Source organism: Sturnira hondurensis, unplaced genomic scaffold (genome assembly GCF_014824575.4).
Source record: "Sturnira hondurensis isolate 20B ecotype Veracruz unplaced genomic scaffold, ASM1482457v3 Scaffold0020903, whole genome shotgun sequence".
Taxonomy (NCBI): domain Eukaryota; kingdom Metazoa; phylum Chordata; class Mammalia; order Chiroptera; family Phyllostomidae; genus Sturnira; species Sturnira hondurensis.
Genome location: NW_028093534.1, coordinates 986,076 through 1,006,745, shown reverse-complemented (window position 1 = coordinate 1,006,745; position 20,670 = coordinate 986,076). Strand labels below are relative to the sequence as shown.

The 20,670-nt window shown below is 46.0% G+C and overlaps 2 protein-coding genes across 5 annotated transcripts in view; both read right to left on the bottom strand.

Moving 5' to 3' along the window:
* SMAGP (small cell adhesion glycoprotein) overlaps positions 1-1,956 on the bottom strand; it is a 34,211-nt gene extending 32,255 nt beyond the window's left edge. For 2 of the 4 annotated variants that reach the window (XR_005064271.1, XM_037030895.1), the window contains exons 1-2: positions 1,300-1,820; positions 85-156 (exon numbers count right to left, since the gene is read on the bottom strand). Coding sequence is in view for 3 of the 4 variants with exons in the window: in XM_037030895.1 (XP_036886790.1) it covers positions 85-118 (34 nt within the window). In the remaining variant the exon portion in view is untranslated. Of the gene's footprint in view, positions 1-84; positions 157-1,299; positions 1,821-1,932 lie in introns of those variants that run through there. The other 2 variants (XM_037030897.1, XM_037030896.1) reach the window with 2 other exon arrangements.
* Positions 1,957-6,289: 4,333 nt separating this feature from the next.
* The window catches only part of BIN2 (bridging integrator 2), a 30,841-nt gene continuing 16,460 nt past the window's right edge, over positions 6,290-20,670 (bottom strand). The window contains exons 4-13 of the mRNA XM_037030954.1: positions 20,425-20,519; positions 19,787-19,882; positions 18,386-18,493; positions 17,988-18,073; positions 16,529-16,604; positions 15,659-15,741; positions 11,333-12,086; positions 9,632-9,712; positions 8,036-8,110; positions 6,290-7,246 (exon numbers count right to left, since the gene is read on the bottom strand). Of these exons, the coding sequence (XP_036886849.1) occupies positions 7,217-7,246; positions 8,036-8,110; positions 9,632-9,712; positions 11,333-12,086; positions 15,659-15,741; positions 16,529-16,604; positions 17,988-18,073; positions 18,386-18,493; positions 19,787-19,882; positions 20,425-20,519 (1,484 nt within the window). The 3' untranslated portion in view covers positions 6,290-7,216. The remainder of the gene's footprint in view (positions 7,247-8,035; positions 8,111-9,631; positions 9,713-11,332; positions 12,087-15,658; positions 15,742-16,528; positions 16,605-17,987; positions 18,074-18,385; positions 18,494-19,786; positions 19,883-20,424; positions 20,520-20,670) is intronic.

The window sequence follows — 20,670 nt, the reverse complement described above, 5'->3', positions numbered from 1 at the left end:
ACCTCAGGGAACTGCAAGACTGGGTTGGGGGTGAGGATGTGGAACGAGTCTCTACCATTCCAACTAGGAAAGGCCAGCACCTACCTCTTGGAGAAGGCGTGGTTGGGAAGCTAGTCATTGCAGCAAGTGGATGGGCACCTTGAGGCACTAGCAGATCTGTAGCAAGCAGAGGGAAAAAGCCAGGTGAGAGGTGGGTGGGTGCCTGCCTGGGGCTGGAGACAACCAGAAATCCCAGAAAATCGTTCAGGCAAGATTTTCCTGAGTCTCTTCCCCATTCCCGCTTTCCCCTGTGGAGCTAGTCCTAGACCCTTGTTTGGTTTCCCTGAGTATTTTTTCTCAGGCTGCAATCATCAAGAGCAGCGCTGAGAGACCACCTGTGGCTGGGCTGCATTATCTCTGAACGCTCTACCCTGACATCCTTTCACTGGGTCAAGACATTCACCTAAGACATTTCTCAAGGCCTGAGTAAGTTGGGCAAAGGTATGCAAATTAACAGCGGCCCCGGTTTCGCCAAATCGTGGTAACAGGTATCCAGTCCTTCCACAGCCTGAAGTTTGGGCGGAGCCATCCCTTCGGTGTCAGGAGGGGGTGGGGGGTGTTGCGCAGAACCTGCGCCAAGGCTCGGGGGCCACGTTGGGTTTGGGCCCTGCAGTGAAGGTGGAGGTGGGGGATGAGCCAGGCAAAGGGAACGGGAGGTTGGGGGGGGGGGGTCGCCTTCTGGCCTGACACAGTTGGTCCACCCGGCTTGGCCCGCTTTCATTAGTCTTCCCTTCATTGTCCACTGCACCGTCGTACAGTCTACTGAACCCCTTTAGCCGGCCACTAGAGCCGAACCCCACTTGGCCGAGCCGGAGCCTCGGGCGCTCTCGGGGGATCCTTTCCACCTCCTCGGATGTCGGGTCTCCCTCCGTGGCCCCGCCCACGGCCCCGGGCTCCGGCCCCTGCCCCGGCCTCCCCGGCCCCTGCCCCTGCCCCGTCCTCCCTCCGTCCCTCCAGCTTTACCTGCACTCGGTGGGCCCGCTGCGCTCCTCTCCTCGGTGGCCCAGCAGCCGCGACGGGCGGCTCCAGCCCAGGGCCGAGCTGTGGCCCCGCTCGGTTTCAGTTCCTTCCCGGGCCGGGGCGGNGAGCCGGAGCCTCGGGCGCTCTCGGGGGATCCTTTCCACCTCCTCGGACGTCGGGTCTCCCTCCGTGGCCCCGCCCACGGCCCCGGGCTCCGGCCCCTGCCCCGGCCTCCCCGGCCCCTGCCCCGGCCCCGGCCCCTGCCCCTGCCCCGTCCTCCCTCCGTCCCTCCAGCTTTACCTGCACTCGGTGGGCCCGCTGCGCTCCTCGGTGGCCCAGCAGCCGCGACGGGCGGCTCCAGCCCAGGGCCGAGCTGTGGCCCCGCTCGGTTTCAGTTCCTTCCCAGGCCGGGGTGGCTGCAATGCGAGTGTGGGCGCCGGGCTCGCCTGGCTCTCCGCCCTCCCCGGCTCCCCTCCTCCACGTGCTCACCTTACTAGTCGGACGGGCTGCCGCGGAAGGGCCGGCGCCGCTCAGCGAGTCCTTTTGAACTCGACGGGGGCGGGAACCGTGGAGCTCGGCGCAGACCCACCGGGGGCGCCGAGTGCAGGAAGCCGCGGAGAGACGCGCGGAGTTGGCTGCGGAGGCCGGCGAGTGGGGGTGGGCGGGCCGGCCAAATGGGTGGGACAGGAAAAGAGGAGAGAAACCGCCCTCTGCAGGTTCGCTCTGCTCGCCCGGCCGCCTCTGTGCCCCCGGGAGGAAAGGCTGCTTTTCCTTCTCCGGCTGTCACTTCACCCTCCATCCGGAGCAGCTTCCTCCCTTGCTCCGGGGCTGGGATGGAGCGGGGGCGGGGTCCGGGATGTGAACCCGGGGCCGCTTCCCCCCCCCCCCCATCGACGTTATTGGAATTTTCAACGAATGTGGAAAATTACTTACTTGCGTTTGCATGTCATTTACTAAGTAGGTCTGAGTCCAGAAACTTGGAGCGTAAGGTAACCTGGTGGCGCACAGCGGGGAGGAGGACGTCGCCCCCTCCGGGTCTTCCCTGTTCCACGTCCATTGGAGGTGGCGCAGAGGCTTGGACTTTGGGTTCAAACAGTCCCAGCTCCGCAGCTTGTTGGCTGTGTGATTTCGGGCGCATTACTTCGCGTCGCTAAATCCCACACTCTCGTCCCTGAAATGGGGGACTGAAAGGGACAATGCCTGTAAAGCCATTTCTTTTCAGACGTGGCTTTTGCACACGGTAAGGACCTCAATTTAATCAATGCCAGGCAGGCACCTCTTGACTCAGTTTGTGGCAGGAAATGCTAGAGAATTAATGACGAACTCAATGACTAAGGATGGGATAGTATAATCACAGGCTTTGGAATTTTCTCTGCTGTGACCCTGGACAAGTTCTGCTTCATTCCTCTTGTTGGGACACTTGGCTCATGGAGTTTCTGTGAGGATGGGATGGGTTAATACATCTAAAGTAGCGATTTTCAACTTTTTTCACCCCATGACACACAAATTACTAAAATCCTGTGGCACATCAAAATATTTTTGCCAATCTGACAAAAATAGTTACCATTTTTTAAATTTGACAATCTAGGGGGGCAGCAGTGCCCCTAAATGGTCAGATATTGCATGTTTTAAAAATGCTTGCGGCACACCAGTGTGCCTACCACAACACACCAGTTGAAAGTCACTGATCTAGCTCTGGGAACCAGCATTTATAAAGATCGCTAGACAGACAGGGATTGTGCATGTGCATTTGGGGGACAGAGACTGAAAGACCAAGCCCCAGAGAATAGAGGCATAGTGTGAAGAAAAAGGCAGAGACCTAAAATAGCAAGGGTAGTTGCTTTCATTCCTAAAAATGTGATTTAATTGGTAAAACTGAGGATAAGACAGAATACATAAATGAAATTCATTTTATTTCAATATGTTTTTAAAGGCATAGCAGTGATCAGTGAAAGTGAGAGCCCGATCCTGAACAGTGTGGCTCAGTTGCTTGGGTGTCATCCCGAAAAGTGGAAGGTTGCCAGTTGGATTCCTGGCCAGGGCACGTGCCTGGGACATGGGTTCGGTCCCCGGTTGAGGCAAATATGAGGCAACGAATTGATGTTTCTCTCACATCAATGTTTCTCTCCCTTTTTCTCCCTCACTTCCCCACTAAAAATAAACAAACAAATAAAATCCTTAGAAAAAAGGAAAAAGCTCAATGTGGGAAAACAGTCACTCCAAGAAAGACAAAGTAACATGTGGGCAAGACTTATGTTAAGTCAATGAAAAGATCAGCTGGGCCAGTAATTCAGATAAAAGAATATTCAAGAAAAAAGTATTTCAGTTGGTTAAAGCATCTGGATACACCAAGGTTGTAGGTTTAACCCCTGCTCAGGGCATATATAAGAATCAACCGATGGGAAGACAGGGTGGGTGAAGGTGGAAGAGGGAATAAGGGAGACAAATGGTATTGGAGAAAAAGACAATAAAAAGAAATAACTTTTAAAAAGAACCAAGCAATGAATGCATGGGTAGGTGGAACAAAAAATTTATTTCTTCTCTCTAAAATCAGTAAATTAAAAAATAGAAAAGGAAATCAAATCCTAAGGGTTAAATTCCAAAAGAGGACAATTGCCTGCATTTACTGATAATGATAAGCTGACCCTGAATTTCAGGAAAGGTTGAAATTTTTCTTGTATTGTGCTTGGGTCTCCCTCGTAGCATATACTTTATGTATTGAAAATTGAACCACAGGCTCTCAGAGGTCATCAGTTAAATTGGCTCTCTTGATTTGCTATGTTACTTTCACAGTTTAAAGGTTAAGTCTCTCATAAGCATCTCTCTTAAAACCTTCAAGGTCTTGCTGGTACATGATTTTATTCCTGTAGACACATACCATTCATTTTAAAACTGTAAAAATGCAGAAAAGTAGGACCCAATACACACATGCTCTCCACCGACTTAGCAGACATCAGCACCGTAAGCAGTGTGTATACCCTGCTCTGTGTATCGGGCATATTGTGGATGTTTCTAGTGTATTCTGGGTATTTCACCTAGTCTGTCAGTATTGTCCTTCAGATTGCTAGAAGGCAGGGACTGGGTGATGTTCTTGCAATTAATTCTACAGAGATGCAAACAGATGAGGAATGAAGCCTCCCTCGATGTGAGCTGCCAGTGTCCTCCAGGGACTAATGCTAAACCTCGGAAACTGGGGCAGCCATCCTTCTGTCAACAGACCTCCAGGGGCCTCAGGAGGGAAGAGATACTCATCTCCACTCAATTTTACTGGCTTTTGGCCCCTCCTTGTGTTGCTGCCAAGATGAAAGTCTTCTATGTCCTGGCCTTTTTCCCCTGGAAAACTTACCATTCTGTAAATCACGGTTTGGTTCTTACCTGGGTCTGTCCTAGGTAAGCCAAATTACTTGTCATACCCACTATGCTGGCCCTTTCTCCTGCCTTCTGGAAATCTCCAGTATAGCCAGTGGACAAAGGAAGTGTCCATTTCACAGTTTAGTCCAATTTTCTACTTTGGTTGTACCTGTAAGAGCAGTTACCTTGGGTATCTGTCTTCCTCCACAAGACCCTGAGTCACAGGTGGCAAACACAAGGCCAGCAGGCCAAATCCGGCCTTCCACCTTGTTTTGTCTGGCAGCAGCTCCGAGCTGTCACTTAACTGTTAAGGAGTAGTTACATGGATACAGTCTTAAAATTACATTTGGCCCTTTGAAGGCAACCACAAGGCTGATGTTGCCCCCAGTGAAAATGAGTTTGATGCTAAGTCCCTAGAAATTCTCTCTGGCACATGCCCCGAAGAGAATCAATTTCCTAGGAGCTGAGGGTCAGTGAAAGCCTGCAGAGAAAAGGCCTGACCCGGGCTTTGCCAGATGAATGGGTAGGGCATTCCTAGCAGCTCACAGGGGCGGGGTGAGGGGTGGGGTGTGCCTGGGACAGCTAGGGCCCTGTATTCCAAGCCTTTCTCCCACCCTTCCAATACCCCNTGTCACCCCCCCCCCCCCCCCCCCCCCCCCCCGCCGCGGAGTATTGCTCCCAGCAATACTCCCAGCAAACGAGGAGGACACCTCCTAGGAGAGGTATTAAATTACAGGCAGTATGTCTTTTAGAGGGAGGCTTGCAACCTCTTCTCCATTACAAAGATCCTCTGAAGATTTTTAAAGTACAATGAAAGAGTAGCAGGATCAGATCTTAGGAAAATGACTTCTAAATACAAACATGTATTTCCAGTTCCCTAACAGACACACCTACCAGAAAGTCCTGCAAGTTCTCAAACTTGTTAGTGTCCAATGTTTGTATGAGATACCCCCAAACCTGCACACGGAGCATACAATTTGATAATCTGACACATACATATACCCTGCAAATCATCACAATCAAAATTAACATTTCTATCCCCCCCCCGAAATTTCCTTGTACTTCTTTGTAATCTACCTTCCTTACTACCACCCCCACCACCGGTCTGTCACTGTAGACACTAACAAGTTTCCCCCCAGACTGGGCCAATAAGACTCTTTCTCCAGGGAATCTGGATCTGGAAAGGACCCAGGGGCACATGTTGGCTGAAGCCAAGTCTCCCAGTGACAGCTGCCTAGGGGGTCAATCCACAGATTCCTGCTACAGACATCCGTGGGCTGGCTCTTGTCCTTTCTTCAGCCTGGCTGTTCTCTCAGTTCTGTGAGCTGCCTTCAATGTGCACTTTATTGCTTGCTTGTGTCAGTTTGTCAGTTTGTCCGAGAACCCACATACAAGGCACTTCCTCCTTTAGTCACCACTTCAGGGAATGGCACCATCATACTTTAGTCTCTAGAGCCTAACCTGGACTAATTCCCTAAACCTTGAGTCATCATGTGTCTCTAACACATCGCTAAACCCTGTCCATTCTTCTTTGGGCTGTGTTCTGTCTCTATGAAGTTCTCACTTTTTCTACTTATCATTGTTTCTCCAGTACCTAGTGCTACTAGTGCTTGGCTCAGAGCAGGTACTCAATAATGCTTGCTGAGTGACTGAAAAGGTGACACCTATCACCCTTAGAAACAAAAGCTGCCCTGACTGGTGCGGCTCAGTGGACTGAGTGCCAGTCTGTGAATCGAAAGGTCGCTGGTTCAATTCCCAGTCAGGGCACATGTCTAGGTTGCTGGCCAGGTCTTCAGTTGGGGTGTGCCAAGAGGTAACTGATAGATGGTTCTTTCCTTCTCTTCTCCCACTCCCCTCTCTTTAAAAATAAATGAAACCTTAAGGAAACAAAAATCTTCATTAGTGACATTTAAAAAAAAAGCAAAGATGGAGGAACAAGTGTTTGCACGTGTACGTGTTTATCAGGGTGGCAGGATTTACAAAGTTAGTTTTTAATGTTTTTCACAGAAGCAAATGATAGAACCTGAATCCAGGACTTGATTCCCAATTCCATGCCATTTCCATTATATTACTATATTTTCTATCTTTTCCCTTCACTTGGGGTTCCATGTCTTCTCTGATCCTGCTCATATCCTTACTTACACCAAGTACCAGATTATAAACAGTAGACATAGCTCTAAAGTGTAACCCCTTTCCAAGGGTATTTGCTTATTAACTATAGGGGGTGGGGGGTAGTAGAGGACTTGGATTGAGGAGCCTGTGGCCCATGGCATCATCAAAGCATTATGGCCAGGAGGTCGGGGGAGAAGGAGGTCAGGGGTGGGACTAAGGCTGCTCAACCCTGGGGCAGAACCAATACAATGCCCTCGCTCAAGGGGAGGAGATTGTGTTGGGCAGGGACAGACTGTGTGTCAAACAGAGCATCCACACATAGAATACTTGAACAATCTGAAAAGATGCTCTTTTGACTGTAAGTCTTGAAAAAATAAGTAGAGCAAAGATTGTTTCCTAGTCCCTGAGCATGTGTGGTTACATGTACATCTATTGATGCTTTTGCTTATTGCAGTCATTTTAGCCCCACTTTAATTAATGAATAAAGTCTTGATTGTTCTAACAATGCCAAAATCTGAATTAAATATTTCCTGAGCCTAATGACCTCTTTCTCCTCCCAGGCCTGTCTCCGTCTCCTAATTCTGCTCCTCAGCCTCCATTAATGCAACTAGGTCTTTAGACATCATCAGCACCCTTACTGCTTGAGAATCTAGAAATGACTGTTGAATCTTAAGTCCCTCTGACTTATTTATATGCCTGTAGCTGAGCAGTTTCTCTCGGAGGTGTGTGTGCGGGAGGTCTTGGCGGTTCCTCTTCAGAGCTGTTCACTTTGAACTGTAGATGCCTGAAAAGAAAACACGATTGTGTTAGATGCTCACCTGCCCTCCCACCAACCGCTCAAGAAGGGCAGAAATCCATCTGCTCCTATCGAACTACACTGCACGTTGTGCGCTGCGGAGGGAAGGGAAACCGGGTGCTGAGATCATCATCATGACTCGTTACACATATTGTTCATTACATCCGGCACCATCTCTTATGAGGATTCGCAGGACGGATTTCTTTTTCATCTTAGTATTGTAGCGGTTATTCTCTGAAGGAATGGCATCGTGAACTTGGTGAACTGGTCAGATTTTTCTCTTCTTCTTGGATGTTCAGAAGTCTGGAGCCAATTTCACGATCCATCCTTAGTAGGGTTACTTTATCGAATGTAGTTTCGTACTTGCCTAATTCACAGCTCCGTTTTGTGTCACTGTCACTAACACTCTTCTGAGTTATTTTGCTATGTGCGTATTCCATATGTGCATTTACCTTTTTGTATGCCTTCTGCATATCTTAACTCCTTTTTGAAATAAGTTCAGATATAACTAAATAAATTCTTAGGAGACAGGGCTATCGTGAGAATTCAAGAGGTTCAAGGCCAAATGTTGAGAGACGGGCACCAAAAACCAGAGTCCCAAGTTTACTCTTGGTTGCCCGGGCTCCCACCTGCTTGACTTTGCCCTAAGGATACAGTTCACTGCCGAGTTCTCCTTGTAGCCCACAGGGGAGATTCCAGTCTGTAGCCAAACTGCTGTTCATTCCCAAAGACCAATCTTACCACCCATCCTGGTCTCTGCATATCTGGCCTCCTTACCTCTTCTTGAGGCTCAGGCGCTGTGACGTTGCTGTCCTCTGGAACCGTGGAGACATGAAGCTGGGGACCTGGGCTCTACAAAAAGAAGATTTCTGCCAGTGAGAGGTGGCTCAACACCCCCCGCCTCTCCACTTAAAAGGGCCTCCTGTGCCTTACACTACAGGGCCACAGACAACACGAAGGGCTGTCCTACACTGTCATTTCATTACAGCTTGAAGGCATTAGGGAAGGCTTTCCTGTCATCCTCTTTCACAGGCCAAGAAACCAAGATTCACAGGGTGAAATGACTTGCTGGGACAGGTGGCCAGGTCTTTGGGCTCCAGAGATGCTTCCGTGATCAGACACCAGTGGTGTGTGTGACATGCATCTGTGTGTCTATTTCTGTGGGAGTCTGTGAGGGCATAACCACTGTCTTAAGAACACAACTTCTAGACTGACCCTCCTCCACAATACTCGGCAGCTCTCACTTAGAGATGAGCCTAACCTATGGCGGTTAGGAGAGGCAAGTGGGATGGATAATGGTTTCTTCGGGAAAAGTTCTAGGTTCTGTGATAGGAACTCGAGTGTGCAAAGCCCTGCCAAGGACCTGCTACGCCAGGGGGTGCCCTTGGCACTCTACAACTTAGAATGAATTTACTTTCGAAGTTTAATTCACACACTATAAAACTCACCCTTTTAAAGTGGGACCAAATTCTATCAATGTGACAGATGCTTGAAATTCTCTGATTTTTCCTTTCAGGAAATTTTCCTTCTTACTCCCTCCTCTGATTCCAAGCCATACATTACCACAAAGGTAATACTACCTCCCAGAAAGTTACCATTCTCTCTCAGGTAATTCAAATGCTAAGCGAGAATAAATTTTCTCACAGTGATCTTTTTATTTACCTATTTTATATGTGATATGTCCATAATTCTGCTTGAGAAAAAATATGATTTATGGTACATCTGCAAGGGAAATGAACGAATCTTGTAGGATAGACTTTGGAGGACTGAGGACACTCACAGGCTAGGATCTAAGATGCTGTAGTTGCTTAATTCCATGGGAAAAATATTGTCTCCTTAGCTGATGACCAAGGCAATCCCACAGGAGAGGACAGGAGTAAAAAACACGGTAAATCTCAGATACAGGAGGTGGCCTCGGGGGAAAGGAGGCTGTGTCCTGTACCTCTGTCCAAAGGAGGGCAGTGTTACCAGCCTGTTCCTCCAAACAGTCAGACAGCATCTTGGCCCTTCATAATCTCCCTTCAATAAGATCACTCCCAGAATAAAAATGTTTATCATTCACCAAACAGAACGTGACTTTATTGCTGTCTTCACGCTAAAGTTTTATGTTCCGGAGTCAAATTTAAATTAACTTTGGACTTTCCGTACTGTGGAGTTACTCTTTTTGGTGCAGAAAGGTGAGAAGCGGCCACACTTGCCTCAGCCCTGCCGAGAGCTCACTCGCCAGCCGCACGCCCTGCATCTTTCTCAATGAGTACAGTTACCTCAGACTAGAAACCAGCCAAGGGACGTTTCACATCGTGCTCTGTTAGGACCTTCAGTACTTCCTGTGAGTGAAGTCTTAGGGCAAAATGTCCACTTAGATTTTAGTACCTCAGGGGACTCAGCGGAGATAAGCTTATTGTTCTCGTCCTGGTATTCCATCTTACTTGCCTTGTCAGACTCTGAAAAACCCTGTGGGTAAAAGAGGACAATGTAGAAGGAAGTTTTGCACCTTCGCATCCTGGACGCCACCCGGGGACCCTTTGTCCGTGTTGACCCCTCTCAGACAGCAGAAGGCGCCAAGGCGGCTCGAGCCTTCAGTCAGGCACAGACAGGAGCAGGGGCTATGGTCTGCGGGTGCCAGAAACCTCATGCTCCCAGACATGGACCTGGCTCCCGCCCCAGCCTCCTCCACCGCTCTAAAGTCACCTACTCTGCCACTCTGTTTAAAACTGCAATTCAGCCCCCACTCCCTGTATCTTCCCCTACTTAATTTTCCCCCATCTTTTATCACCACTAATTGTAATTTTACTTGTTTATTCTGTTTTGTGTTCGTCTTCTCCCCTCCCCCATTGGGATGTTAGATGCAGAGAATTTTGTGTTTTGTTCACTCTACTACCCCACCTGCTAGGCAAGTGCCTGGTACGTAGTAAGGGCTCAGTAAGTAATTGTGGGATAAATGAATGAACGGCCATCTAGTCAGATGTCTCACCAAAACCCTTTCGACAATGCACCTGACAGATGTTCATCTATCTTAGCTTTTACAATTAAGGAAGGAGAGCTATTTCTCAAGGTAGCCCACCCCATTCTGGTTTTTGGAAGCCCCTTGTATCCCCTTTCTCCTATATTTAAAAAATATTTTTCCATACCATTTTTAACAGAGCTAATTGCTAAAAGCTCTCCTTGTTTTGATAAAAAATGTACTGCCCTGGCTCAGTGGACTGAGCGCGGGCTGTGGACCGAAGGGTCGCCAGTTTGATTCCCAGTTAGGGCACATGCCTGGGTTGTGGGCCAGGTCTCCAGTAGGGGCCACGTGAGAGGCAACCACACACTGATGTTTCTATCTCTCTCCCTCCTTTCCCCTCTGTCTAAAAATAAAAATTAAAAATATATAAAATATGTACTTAAAAAATCCTTTACACATAGGGCCTAGTTATGCCCTTGGGAATCTCACAGAACAAGTCAAATTTCTCTATGACAGCCTTTCCATAAAATGTAAATAGATTATGACTTTTAGATCTTTCACAGAACTGGTTGCTCTCTGAAGGGTCTGTGTTTCCATTTTAACACAATTCTTGTCTCATCCATATTCTCAGCTTTCAAAAGACCATCTCTCTCGCTTTCCTTCCTCTGTGACCTTCTTCTAGGTCTTTCTAATCAAAGAAATAATACTTTGGAGATTTGCTAATGCCATTTTGGTTGACATCTATTTACCATAGTCATAAGTAGGGCAAACTGAAGTGCGACCCTCTTCCCATCCCCTCCCCCCTTTTAAAAAGATAAAGCTCAGGATGCCAGCTGTTGATTTTGTATATTGGAACTCCCAGGACTTGGTGCAAAAAAAGAAAATTAATAGAAATCTCATAAAAATATTGGAGATAAGCCCCTTGCAGAAGTCAATTATCTTAAGAGTAAATTAGTTGCTATGAAGATGTGAAACAATCCCCAGAACCAGAAAACAGTGATCAAGAGTATCTCTGAGACTATAATATAATGACATAAAGTCCACTCGACTGTGGGACAACCTGGCAACAGTCAAGATGATCTAAATGGAGGTTATATAAGAATAGACTTAGCCAGATGCACTCTTACCTGAGGGATCATCGAGGTGGGGGAAGTACAAAGTTCTGGGTCCCGGTGGTTGATGTTTTCCTTTTCTCCATCCTCAGGAGTTCTTACTGGCTTCTCTGGTGGATCGAGAGAAACCTCCAAAGAGGCCCTGGGACTAGGACTTGGTGTCCCAGACCTCAAGGAGGCCCTGGAGCTGGTGGGTGAACCCTGCTCAGAGGCCGTAGGACTGGAGGGTGTATTCCCCGTGGAGGTCCTAGGGCTGGGAGTGGCTCTGGGTGGAGGAGGCCTAGTAGGGGGTGCTGAGGTCCTCTGGACAGGGGCTCTCTTCTTCGATTGCTCAGACCCTTCACTTGAGGTTCGGGTTCGGAAGACAACTTCTGGGACAGATGAAGGCTGCTCTGAAGGGGCTGGGGTCATGCCTGGGGATGGGGCTGGGGTCCCAGGGGGAACTTCCTCCTGGGACTCACCACCCTCAGTGGTGGAAGAGGGCTGGGCCTGGGTGGGGCCGTTGCAGGCTGGCAGAGGCTCTTCCCCCTCAGAGGAGCTTGTTTCAGCCTCCTTCTCCTCTATTTCCTTGTCTGTTAAGGGCTTTTCTTTAATTTCAATGTTGTCTTCTTCCCGGGCTGTATCAGATGCTAGGTCTTCTTCACTTGCTGAGATGGAGTCCTTCTCACTGGTCAAGGGAAGTGCAGAGGGACTGGTAGGTGAGGAAAGAGGGCTGGAGACGGTTGAGGTTCGAACTGGGGAAGAGATGACTAAAGAGCGTCTGCTGCTGCTAAAAAATGAAGGACATTCAGATTCAGAAGAGCTAAAAACTGGAAGTTTTCTTGAGTATTTTTAAATACCTCCAAACAATGCATGCCATAGAATAATAAAACAGAGTAATAAAAGAAATAAAGTACTTTAAAATGATACTAGAAAGTTTGTATAATTTGTAACAATGCTTACATTATAAAGTGAAGTGAAAAATGACTATATCACAACCTCAATTATTTAAAAATATGTAAGGACATTTCCAGTCTCTTCTGGAAAGTAATAGCAACATACTAACAAAATATTTTCTCTGGGGAAAACATTCCTGGGTGGCATACAATTGATCTTCATGGATTCTGCATCTGCAAGCTCACCAACCCCCTAAAATTTACTTGTAACTCAAAAGCAATACTCGTGGTGCTTTCCTGGTCATTCACGGACACGTGCAAGTTGTGCAACATCAGTGCCTGACAGCGCTTTGTCAGCTGAGTCCTCCCCAAGAAACCTTCTGCCTCTGTTGCCGCTCTCGCACCGTGAACACGTCCCTTGGCCATGGTTTCTGCCTTGCAGTGCTTCTCCTAGTGTTTCTGCTGTTTCAAGTGGCCTCCAAGTGTAGCGCCGCAGTGGTAAGAGCAACAGGACTGTGATGTGCCTCACAGGGAAAATACATGTGCCATATGAGTTTGACTCGGGCAGGAGCTACATAGTGCGGTGGGCTGTGAGTTTGGTGTAATGAATCAACAATATATAGTAAATAAGGAGTCTCTAAACAGAAACACTCAGAACACAAGCTTATGTATTGAATGGGTGATGAAAATGTGGGTACCAGGGGCTTGCAGGAACCTAACCCTGTGTCTCCCCTGGGAGCAGTGGTTTGGTATGCACTGATTCAGTATTGGGGTTGATTTAATAGAACAAAACTACCATGAATAACAAAAACTGACTGTAACCTTTATCAAGGATGCTGGATACTGCACTGAGTGCTTCTATAGCCAGTATCAGCTTAATGCCTCCCCTCTGTAAGTGCCTCCCATGAACTATCCACCAATGTACTAAACTGCCCCAAAATACCTGCCTGACAGGTACCAACTATGTGTTGTGTCCTGAGCACGAGAATGGGAGATGTGGATAGGAAGGGAAAGATGTAGAAAAAAGTGCCTTCTAAGGGAGTTTCTGACACGACCTTAAGCTGAGTGATATAAGGTTCTTTCCAGCACTAGAATTCTAGAGTTCAATAGGTTTGGAAGGCCCGGGACACAGCAAGTACACACTAGGTTTCCCTACACGGTTCTGAGACACCTTGGTGTAAGTAATGGTAAGTTTCAGATGAAAGGAGGATGAGAGAGAACTATGGCTTTCAGTACTGAGAAGAGGAGAGAGTTTTTGGAGCAAAGTAGGAAGTCTACTGTGGCTCTTTAGTGTTTTTTATTTTATTTTATTTATTTATCTTTAGAGGGGAAGGGAAGGAGAGAAGGAGAGAAGGAGAGAAATATCAATGTATGGTTGCCTCTCCTGAGTCCCCTGCTGGGAACTGGGCTGCAACCCAGGCATGTGCCCTGACTGGGAATCGAACCGCGATCGTGCGGTTCGCAGGCCTATGCTCAATCCATTGAGCCACACCAGCCAGGACTTTAGTGGTTGCTTTTAATAGTCTGTAACTAACTGCTAAATGAATAGTACGAGCAACAGACATCAGCCCTATTCTTCCTTCAAGTTCCAAGCTCAGTCTTGCCACCGCCTTGAAGCCTCTCCAGACCATCTGCACACGAGTAAGTAGGCTCTGCAGTCTCATTGGGCACTATGTGTGTGCAAGTTTATATTGTTCCTTGTCTCCTTATGCACATTTTCTGTCCGTTCAAGTTTTTGAAATTCACTTCAGAGGAAGGACAAATCTCCTGTCTTTGGTGCCCCACATTTTTGTCATAAAATCTTCCACATAGAAGGAACTTAATAGAACTTCCTGGATAAAGGCTTCAGAATAAGAAAGTGATAACATTCTGAGGGACCAGTGAGTTACTTACCCTTACCAGCATAAAGAATGTATGAGGGCAAGACAAATACCATATGATCTCACCTTTAACAGGAACCTAATCAACAAAACAAACAAGCAAGCAAAATACGACCAAAGACACTGAAATACAGAACAGGCTGACAGGGACCAGAGGGGAGAAGGGAGAGAATCACAGGGGAAAAGGGGAAGGACTCACATGAACAAGTATAAAGGACACATGGACAATAACTAAGGTGGGGGGCGGAGATGGGAGGGAGGCGGGGAGCATGGGGCGGGGACAGGGCTGGGAATATAAGACAGAAAACTGTACTTGAACAATAATTAAATTTAAAAAAAGACAAAAAAAACAAAGAAAAAGTGAAAAATCAATGCATAACAGATTGAAAAAGGATTTTTGCAATGAATACTGTTAGTTAAGTAATATCTAGAGTATACAAAACCCCCAAAACTTCATATAAATAAATTTTTTAAAAGAATAAACAATCCAAATGAAAAACGTGAAAAAAGGATAAAAAAGAGTTACAGAATAGGAATCTTAATTTGCTAATAACAAGAAAAGATGTTAAAGCTCACCAGCAATTGTGGAGATGTGAATTAAAATCGCAAAAAATTCTATTTCATACCCCTTAGCTTGAAAATTAAGAAATCTGACAGTCTTACATGTAGCAAGAATATGGAGCAAGGGGGACTTTCATTCACTGTCGACGGGCTGTAAACTGAAACATCACTCTGAAGAACAATTTGGAAATGGCAACATCTTGTGAGGCCCAAGGAGCCTGAATGCTCAGGTCTGTGACTCAGCAATGCCACTCCCCGTACACACCCTACAGAAACTCTTGATAATATTCACAAGGAGAAAGGTAAAATGTGTTCAATGTAATATTATTTGTAATAGCAAAAACTGGAAAACAACCAAAATGTCCATTAGTAGGAGGGCAGATAAATAAATTGTGAACTAGCCATACATAACAGTATGGAAAGAAAAGATCAGAGCTAGCAACACAAAGCCACACAGAGCCACTTAGTATTGTGTATGAGGTTTATGAATAAACAATACTAACAATACTGACTTTATGCAATATGAATAAACCTCATGCACAATACTAAGAGAACAAAAGAAGTTGCAAAGGAATACATACAGTATAATTCTACCAAGTTTAAAAACACGCGAAACAATGTTGTCTGTGTGTGTCTATGTGTATAATAATAGTAAAAAGACATGCCCGTGCATGGGGATGATAAATACTAAATTTCAGAGAGTGACTACCTGTAGTGGAAAGTGAGTGGGGAAGGGATACTGGGAGCTTCAATTATATATATATATATGTATATATATATATATAATAGTTGTTTTCTTAAATTTGGTGGTAGGTGTATGGCTATTTGTTGTATTATTCTTTATACCTTTAGTCATAGCTGAAATGTTTCATAAAGGGTGAAAGGCTTATACAGAGGCGCAACAACAATGACATCATGCACATAAACAGGAAGGAAAGGCCAGGATCTGGGGCTGGAGATCAGAGTGCGGAACACGTTCACCCACAGGACACGGGAAACAGGGGAGAGTCTTGGGAGTTGCTCACCTCGAGAGTCCCTTCACCACAAAGACTTTGTTGGAATGTTGCTTCTCCAGTTTGCTCATCACCTCATAGAGATTGTGGTTCAGCTAGAGCCAGCAAGAGAGAAGGGGATGCTTACTCAGACGGACCCTGAGGCTGGCATACTCCTTCCCCACGCTCAGACCTCGAGCCAATTGAAGCCCCCACCCGTAACTATAGAGTCATCCCCATCTCTTTTGCACTCAGTGTCCAGGGTCCTGTCCCACCATCCCTGCGTCCCTGACTTCCTCCTTCAGTTCTGCCTCTTCCTTCAGACTGGCCGTTTTCTGAAGGCGGGTCCTTGATGTTTGATTTGAGATTCTAGCTTTTCTCAGGTGATCCCAGGAATGAAAACTCATTGTAATATCACCAGGCAAATCATAATTTAGCCAAAGTAACTGTGGAGAGGAACATGTGTGGGTGTGGATATGAATATATTCATAATGGCCAAGAGTCTTGGAATCTCAGGCCTAGAAAGGACCCCATGAGGTCATGTTCTGTTGGCTGCCTGTCACTGAACAGGAGTGGCCCTACTCAAAACCAACTAATTACCAGAGCAACTGACTTGTGCTTAATTGAAACACTGCCCTCTCTGCTCCATAGCAACCAAAGACAGAGATCTCACAACTTGGTTCCCCACTTCGGTGACTCCTTCCATAGGCCTAACCTCCTTTATTCATCTGAAGTTCAAGTTTGGATACTATTATTCAGTTGTTAATGGTGATGGAAAGTGCCCTCTGATATGTATATTTATACTTTGATATGGATATTTAATGAGATTATGTAAATTAGGACTACTTCCATACTGACCACAAAACCCCACTGAAGTGTGTAAATTGACCAGCTGTGCCTTACCTTGCTCATTTCCCTGTAGAAGACGTCCTTCAAGTTGGAAATGTTTTGAAAGATGGTCACATAACAGCCAATACGACTATCAGAAGGCAAAACAAAAAATACATGGGTAAGGGTAGGTAAAGGAAATCTTTATTTGAAGACATAGATCGGAGCTTTTGCCAAAGCCAGCCACCACCAGGGCTCCTCAGGGAAAGCCACCCCACACCCTAAGGCTCAGGATGTTCCAGGACCTGCATTCACCAGGGCCAGCCCAGGAGCACACTTGACTCTCAGGAGGCGGAAGGCCAGAGGAGGCATGCAGCCCGGGCTGACGCCAAAGTACAATATAATAGACCTCTAGCTGCATGAAGTTATCCGAATCAGGCTCTTTGGATACTGAAGCAGACATAAAAGTGCTTTGAAGAATTTTTAAAATGCTATCTAAATATAAGGCCATAAAAAAAGAAACAAAAAAATGTATTTTTTGCTAATTAAAAAAATAAATACAAGGCCATGCCATTATAATTATTGTAATAATTAATTATTCTTTCTCTTTATGCAATATGGGACTTCTGTGAAGCTACATGTACACTAATGGGATTCTACTGGAAAGGAATTGGGAAAATTCACATTTCAAGAAACTATTAAGGGGTGCGGTTCGATTCCCAGTCAGGGCATATGTCTGGGTGGTGGGCAGGTCCCCCATGGGGGCGTGTGAGAGGCAACCACACACTGATGTTTCTCTTTCACTTTTTCTCCTTCCCTTCCCCTCTCTCTCTTAAAAAAAAAAGAAAGAAAGAAAAGAAAAAAAAGAGAAACTATTAAATTTCAATTGTATTTAAATTGAGTCATATAATGCTTTAGAATACATGTAGCTATTAAGAAGGCTCCATAATATATAGACTAATATTAAGTGACAATACGAAATACTCTGGCTACAACTGCATTAAAGCATACCTTGTGCAGTGAAAAAAAAATATAGATAGGATTTGTACAGAATTTCTGCTCAGATTTCTCTTCCAATGTAAAAAATTTATACCTAAAACACTTTTACCTACTGTGAAGCAGACATCTTCATTAATGGAAATAATTATCCTCCAATTTATCTATGTAAATCTGGATGGTCACAAACCAAGGTTGTTTAACAATACACCCTTGTGGCATGAACCAGATACTCGTAGTAAGCCTGACGACAGCAATTTACTTGCCAAGATCTCTCCTATCTAAGAAGCACCTTGTTTTTAAATCCGGAAAAGCTAGCAGGGCAAGGATGGTTATCTCCGTATTGCAGATGAAGAAACCAGGGTCAAGAGAGATACCGAGGCTTGCCTAATATCACACAGCAGGCTAGCAGCTGGGCTGAGGCTACAGAACTCTTAGACCAGGATACTTTTTTTCATGAGATGACATGTTCGGGCTGCTGGCTGCCTGGGCCTCCAGTGGCCCAGGAGTTCAGCACTTTTCTGGACTCAATCATTACCTATTATAGAGAATGGGTAGCTCCTCTAGTAGTTCCTGGTTCAGATCTTCAAACACAAGCTGGGCTTTGTTGAACTCTTCCTCTGCCTATGTGGTAAAAGAGACAACAATTCCTTCCTCTCAATCCTCAACCCCAGGATAGAATCTACTTCTTTTATCCTCTGCATTTTTTTCAGGGACTAGGCTTACTCGGAACCATGGCTCTCCTCCCCCAGACCCATGCCCTCCCCAGCCTTGAGTTTCTGGCTCTCTGTAAAGCATTGGTGTCAGAGGAAATGGGATTTCCTTCAGGACTTTGAATGTCAAATTCATCATTTCCTAAACCAAGTGTGGTCCAGCTACCTGCCACCATTGTAGGGAGACACAGGGCAGGAAGGTTTTATCAGGATTTTTTTTTACCTTGGCAATCTTGGCCTCGTCTTTCTTCTTGGCATTCTGCACTGCCTCCAGGTGGTGTCGAGCACTGTCGTAGTCCACGAGTTTCCGTCCCCGCTTGGCGATTCTTTCCTAACCCAGAGCCATGAGAAAGGGCCTTCAACTCTTCTGTGGCCAGGCAGTCGGCAACAGAGCATCAAACAGAGAGGCAAGATTCCTGGGTCCTATTACCAAATTTCATGTTCTACCAGGGTTTTGTGTCCAAGGGTTCTCCCTCACTATCTGGAAAGAACGGGGGTTCTCAGGGAGCGAGAGAATAAAGGGCAATTCGACAAAGCACTTGTAAGCTTGCCATTAAATATTAATACTTGCTATGAACTCAGTAAAACTAGTTCAGCCTCCAGGATAAACAGTCTTGAGAATCCTATGAAACTGAAAGGTAGGAGTTTTGGGTCTTACTCCTAACACTGCCACTTATTAGCCTTGTGACCTACAGCAAAGTCCATCTCTTTTGAAGCCTCAGTAGCCTCATCTACCTTTTGGTGTTATTTTGAAGATCAAATACTGAATATACAGTGCTTTCAAAATCCTAAAGCACAACAAAAACATTATGACCACTGAGAGAAAAGTCTACTCAATCTCATCCGAACTACAAATTATACCAGGGAGAAGTGAATTATGTTATTGACCCCCGTCTCATTTTTTCAATCACTGAATTTTAAAGGATCTTAGCAATTATCTGGTCCAACTTTCTATGCAATACATGAACATTTTGTACAACAGCCAAAATAAGAAGCAGTTTGAGCACTGGCTGTTGTGGCTCAGGTGGATGGAGCATAGTCCTGTCGACCAAAAGGTAGCGGGTTCAATGCCTAGTTGAGGCACATACCAGAAGTCAACCAATCAGTGCTTCTCTCTCTCCCTCTTCCTCTCTCTCTAAAATCAATAAACATCTTTTTAAAAAGTTGTGTGACATCTGTTTGAACACAGAATAGAGAACCCACTGTCTTATGAAATGAATGAACCCTAATTCCGCTTTCTGGGACTGTTCAGAACAGGTTCCGTTCCTCTTTAGCCGACCAGACTTTCAAGTATTTGAAGATAACTATTTCGACTCCTTCCGCTTCTCTACAATAAACCTCTTTTAGTCCCATCAACTGTTTAAAACAACTAAAAGGGATGCTCTGGCCTGGGCCTCATTTAAAACCAGCCCAGATCTAGTTCACTGAAATCTAACTCAAAATACAACCTTCATACCACCCCTAACCCTCCACCCTAACCTCCTGTCTAACCCTCTTCTCTTAACCTACCCAACTTCATTCCTGATCAGGGGTCCTAACTCTATTTGTAAATTTAACCCGGTATGGTCTCTAACTTTGTGGGCCACTCATAATCCATCCTTGATTCTGTAAATCGGGTGAGTACCTTTATTTCTCCAAACTGGGCTACATAGTTTTCCATGGTCCTCAAAGCCTGGTCAGCTAGTTTCTCTTCATAGTCTTCCCAGAGAAGGTCATTATTCTGCGGGGCAGAGGCGAAGGGGAGTGGTGAGGGCCCCACTTCTCAACAACTGCACACCAGGGAAATACCCAAAGTCTTCCTGCAATAGCTTCCTTTTTTGAGCACCAGGAAGAATCAGATGAAGAAACAGCTTTTCCCCAAGGAATTGCCCTACAAATGATGGGACATACATTCAGGGATTAAGAACAGGAACAGATGGTCAGAGTCTTGGATTCTAGTGATTGAAGGATAGGGAAATTTGGAAGTAAGTAACGGCATGAGTTAGTTTTCAAAAACAACCAGTCAGGTTTTATGTAGGTAAAACATCCATAAGGTTTTAAAAAGGGGAAGAAGGTCAAAAACGGAGGAGTCCACAGATTAGGCGAAACCGGTTTTTACCTTAGAGTTGCAGCATTTCCTTTCACCTGTGACTGGGGTATACAAATGAACAATGTGAACTGGCTGCTTTGCTTTCCCGTCTGTGTGGATGGAGAAGCTAAGGTGATGCTGAAATGAGGGCAGTGGGGAGGTGTGAGGAATTCTAAGGCCCAGAACACTCTTACCCCTACGATGGCCTTCAGCTCCTCATGACCGTCCCACTCACTGCTGTAGATCTCCTGCAGCGTTTGTGACACTCGCTTTGAACCTTCATGTATCACTGAAAGGAGAGAACTCCATCAAGTTTCCTGAAAGGCAGTCTGATATAATCATATGGGTGACAGGCAAATAAGTGGGTTCAATTAGAAGGACATACTCAGAAGGTCTGGGTTATTGGTGAGGAAGCTGGATGGGGCCGGGATGGGACTCTT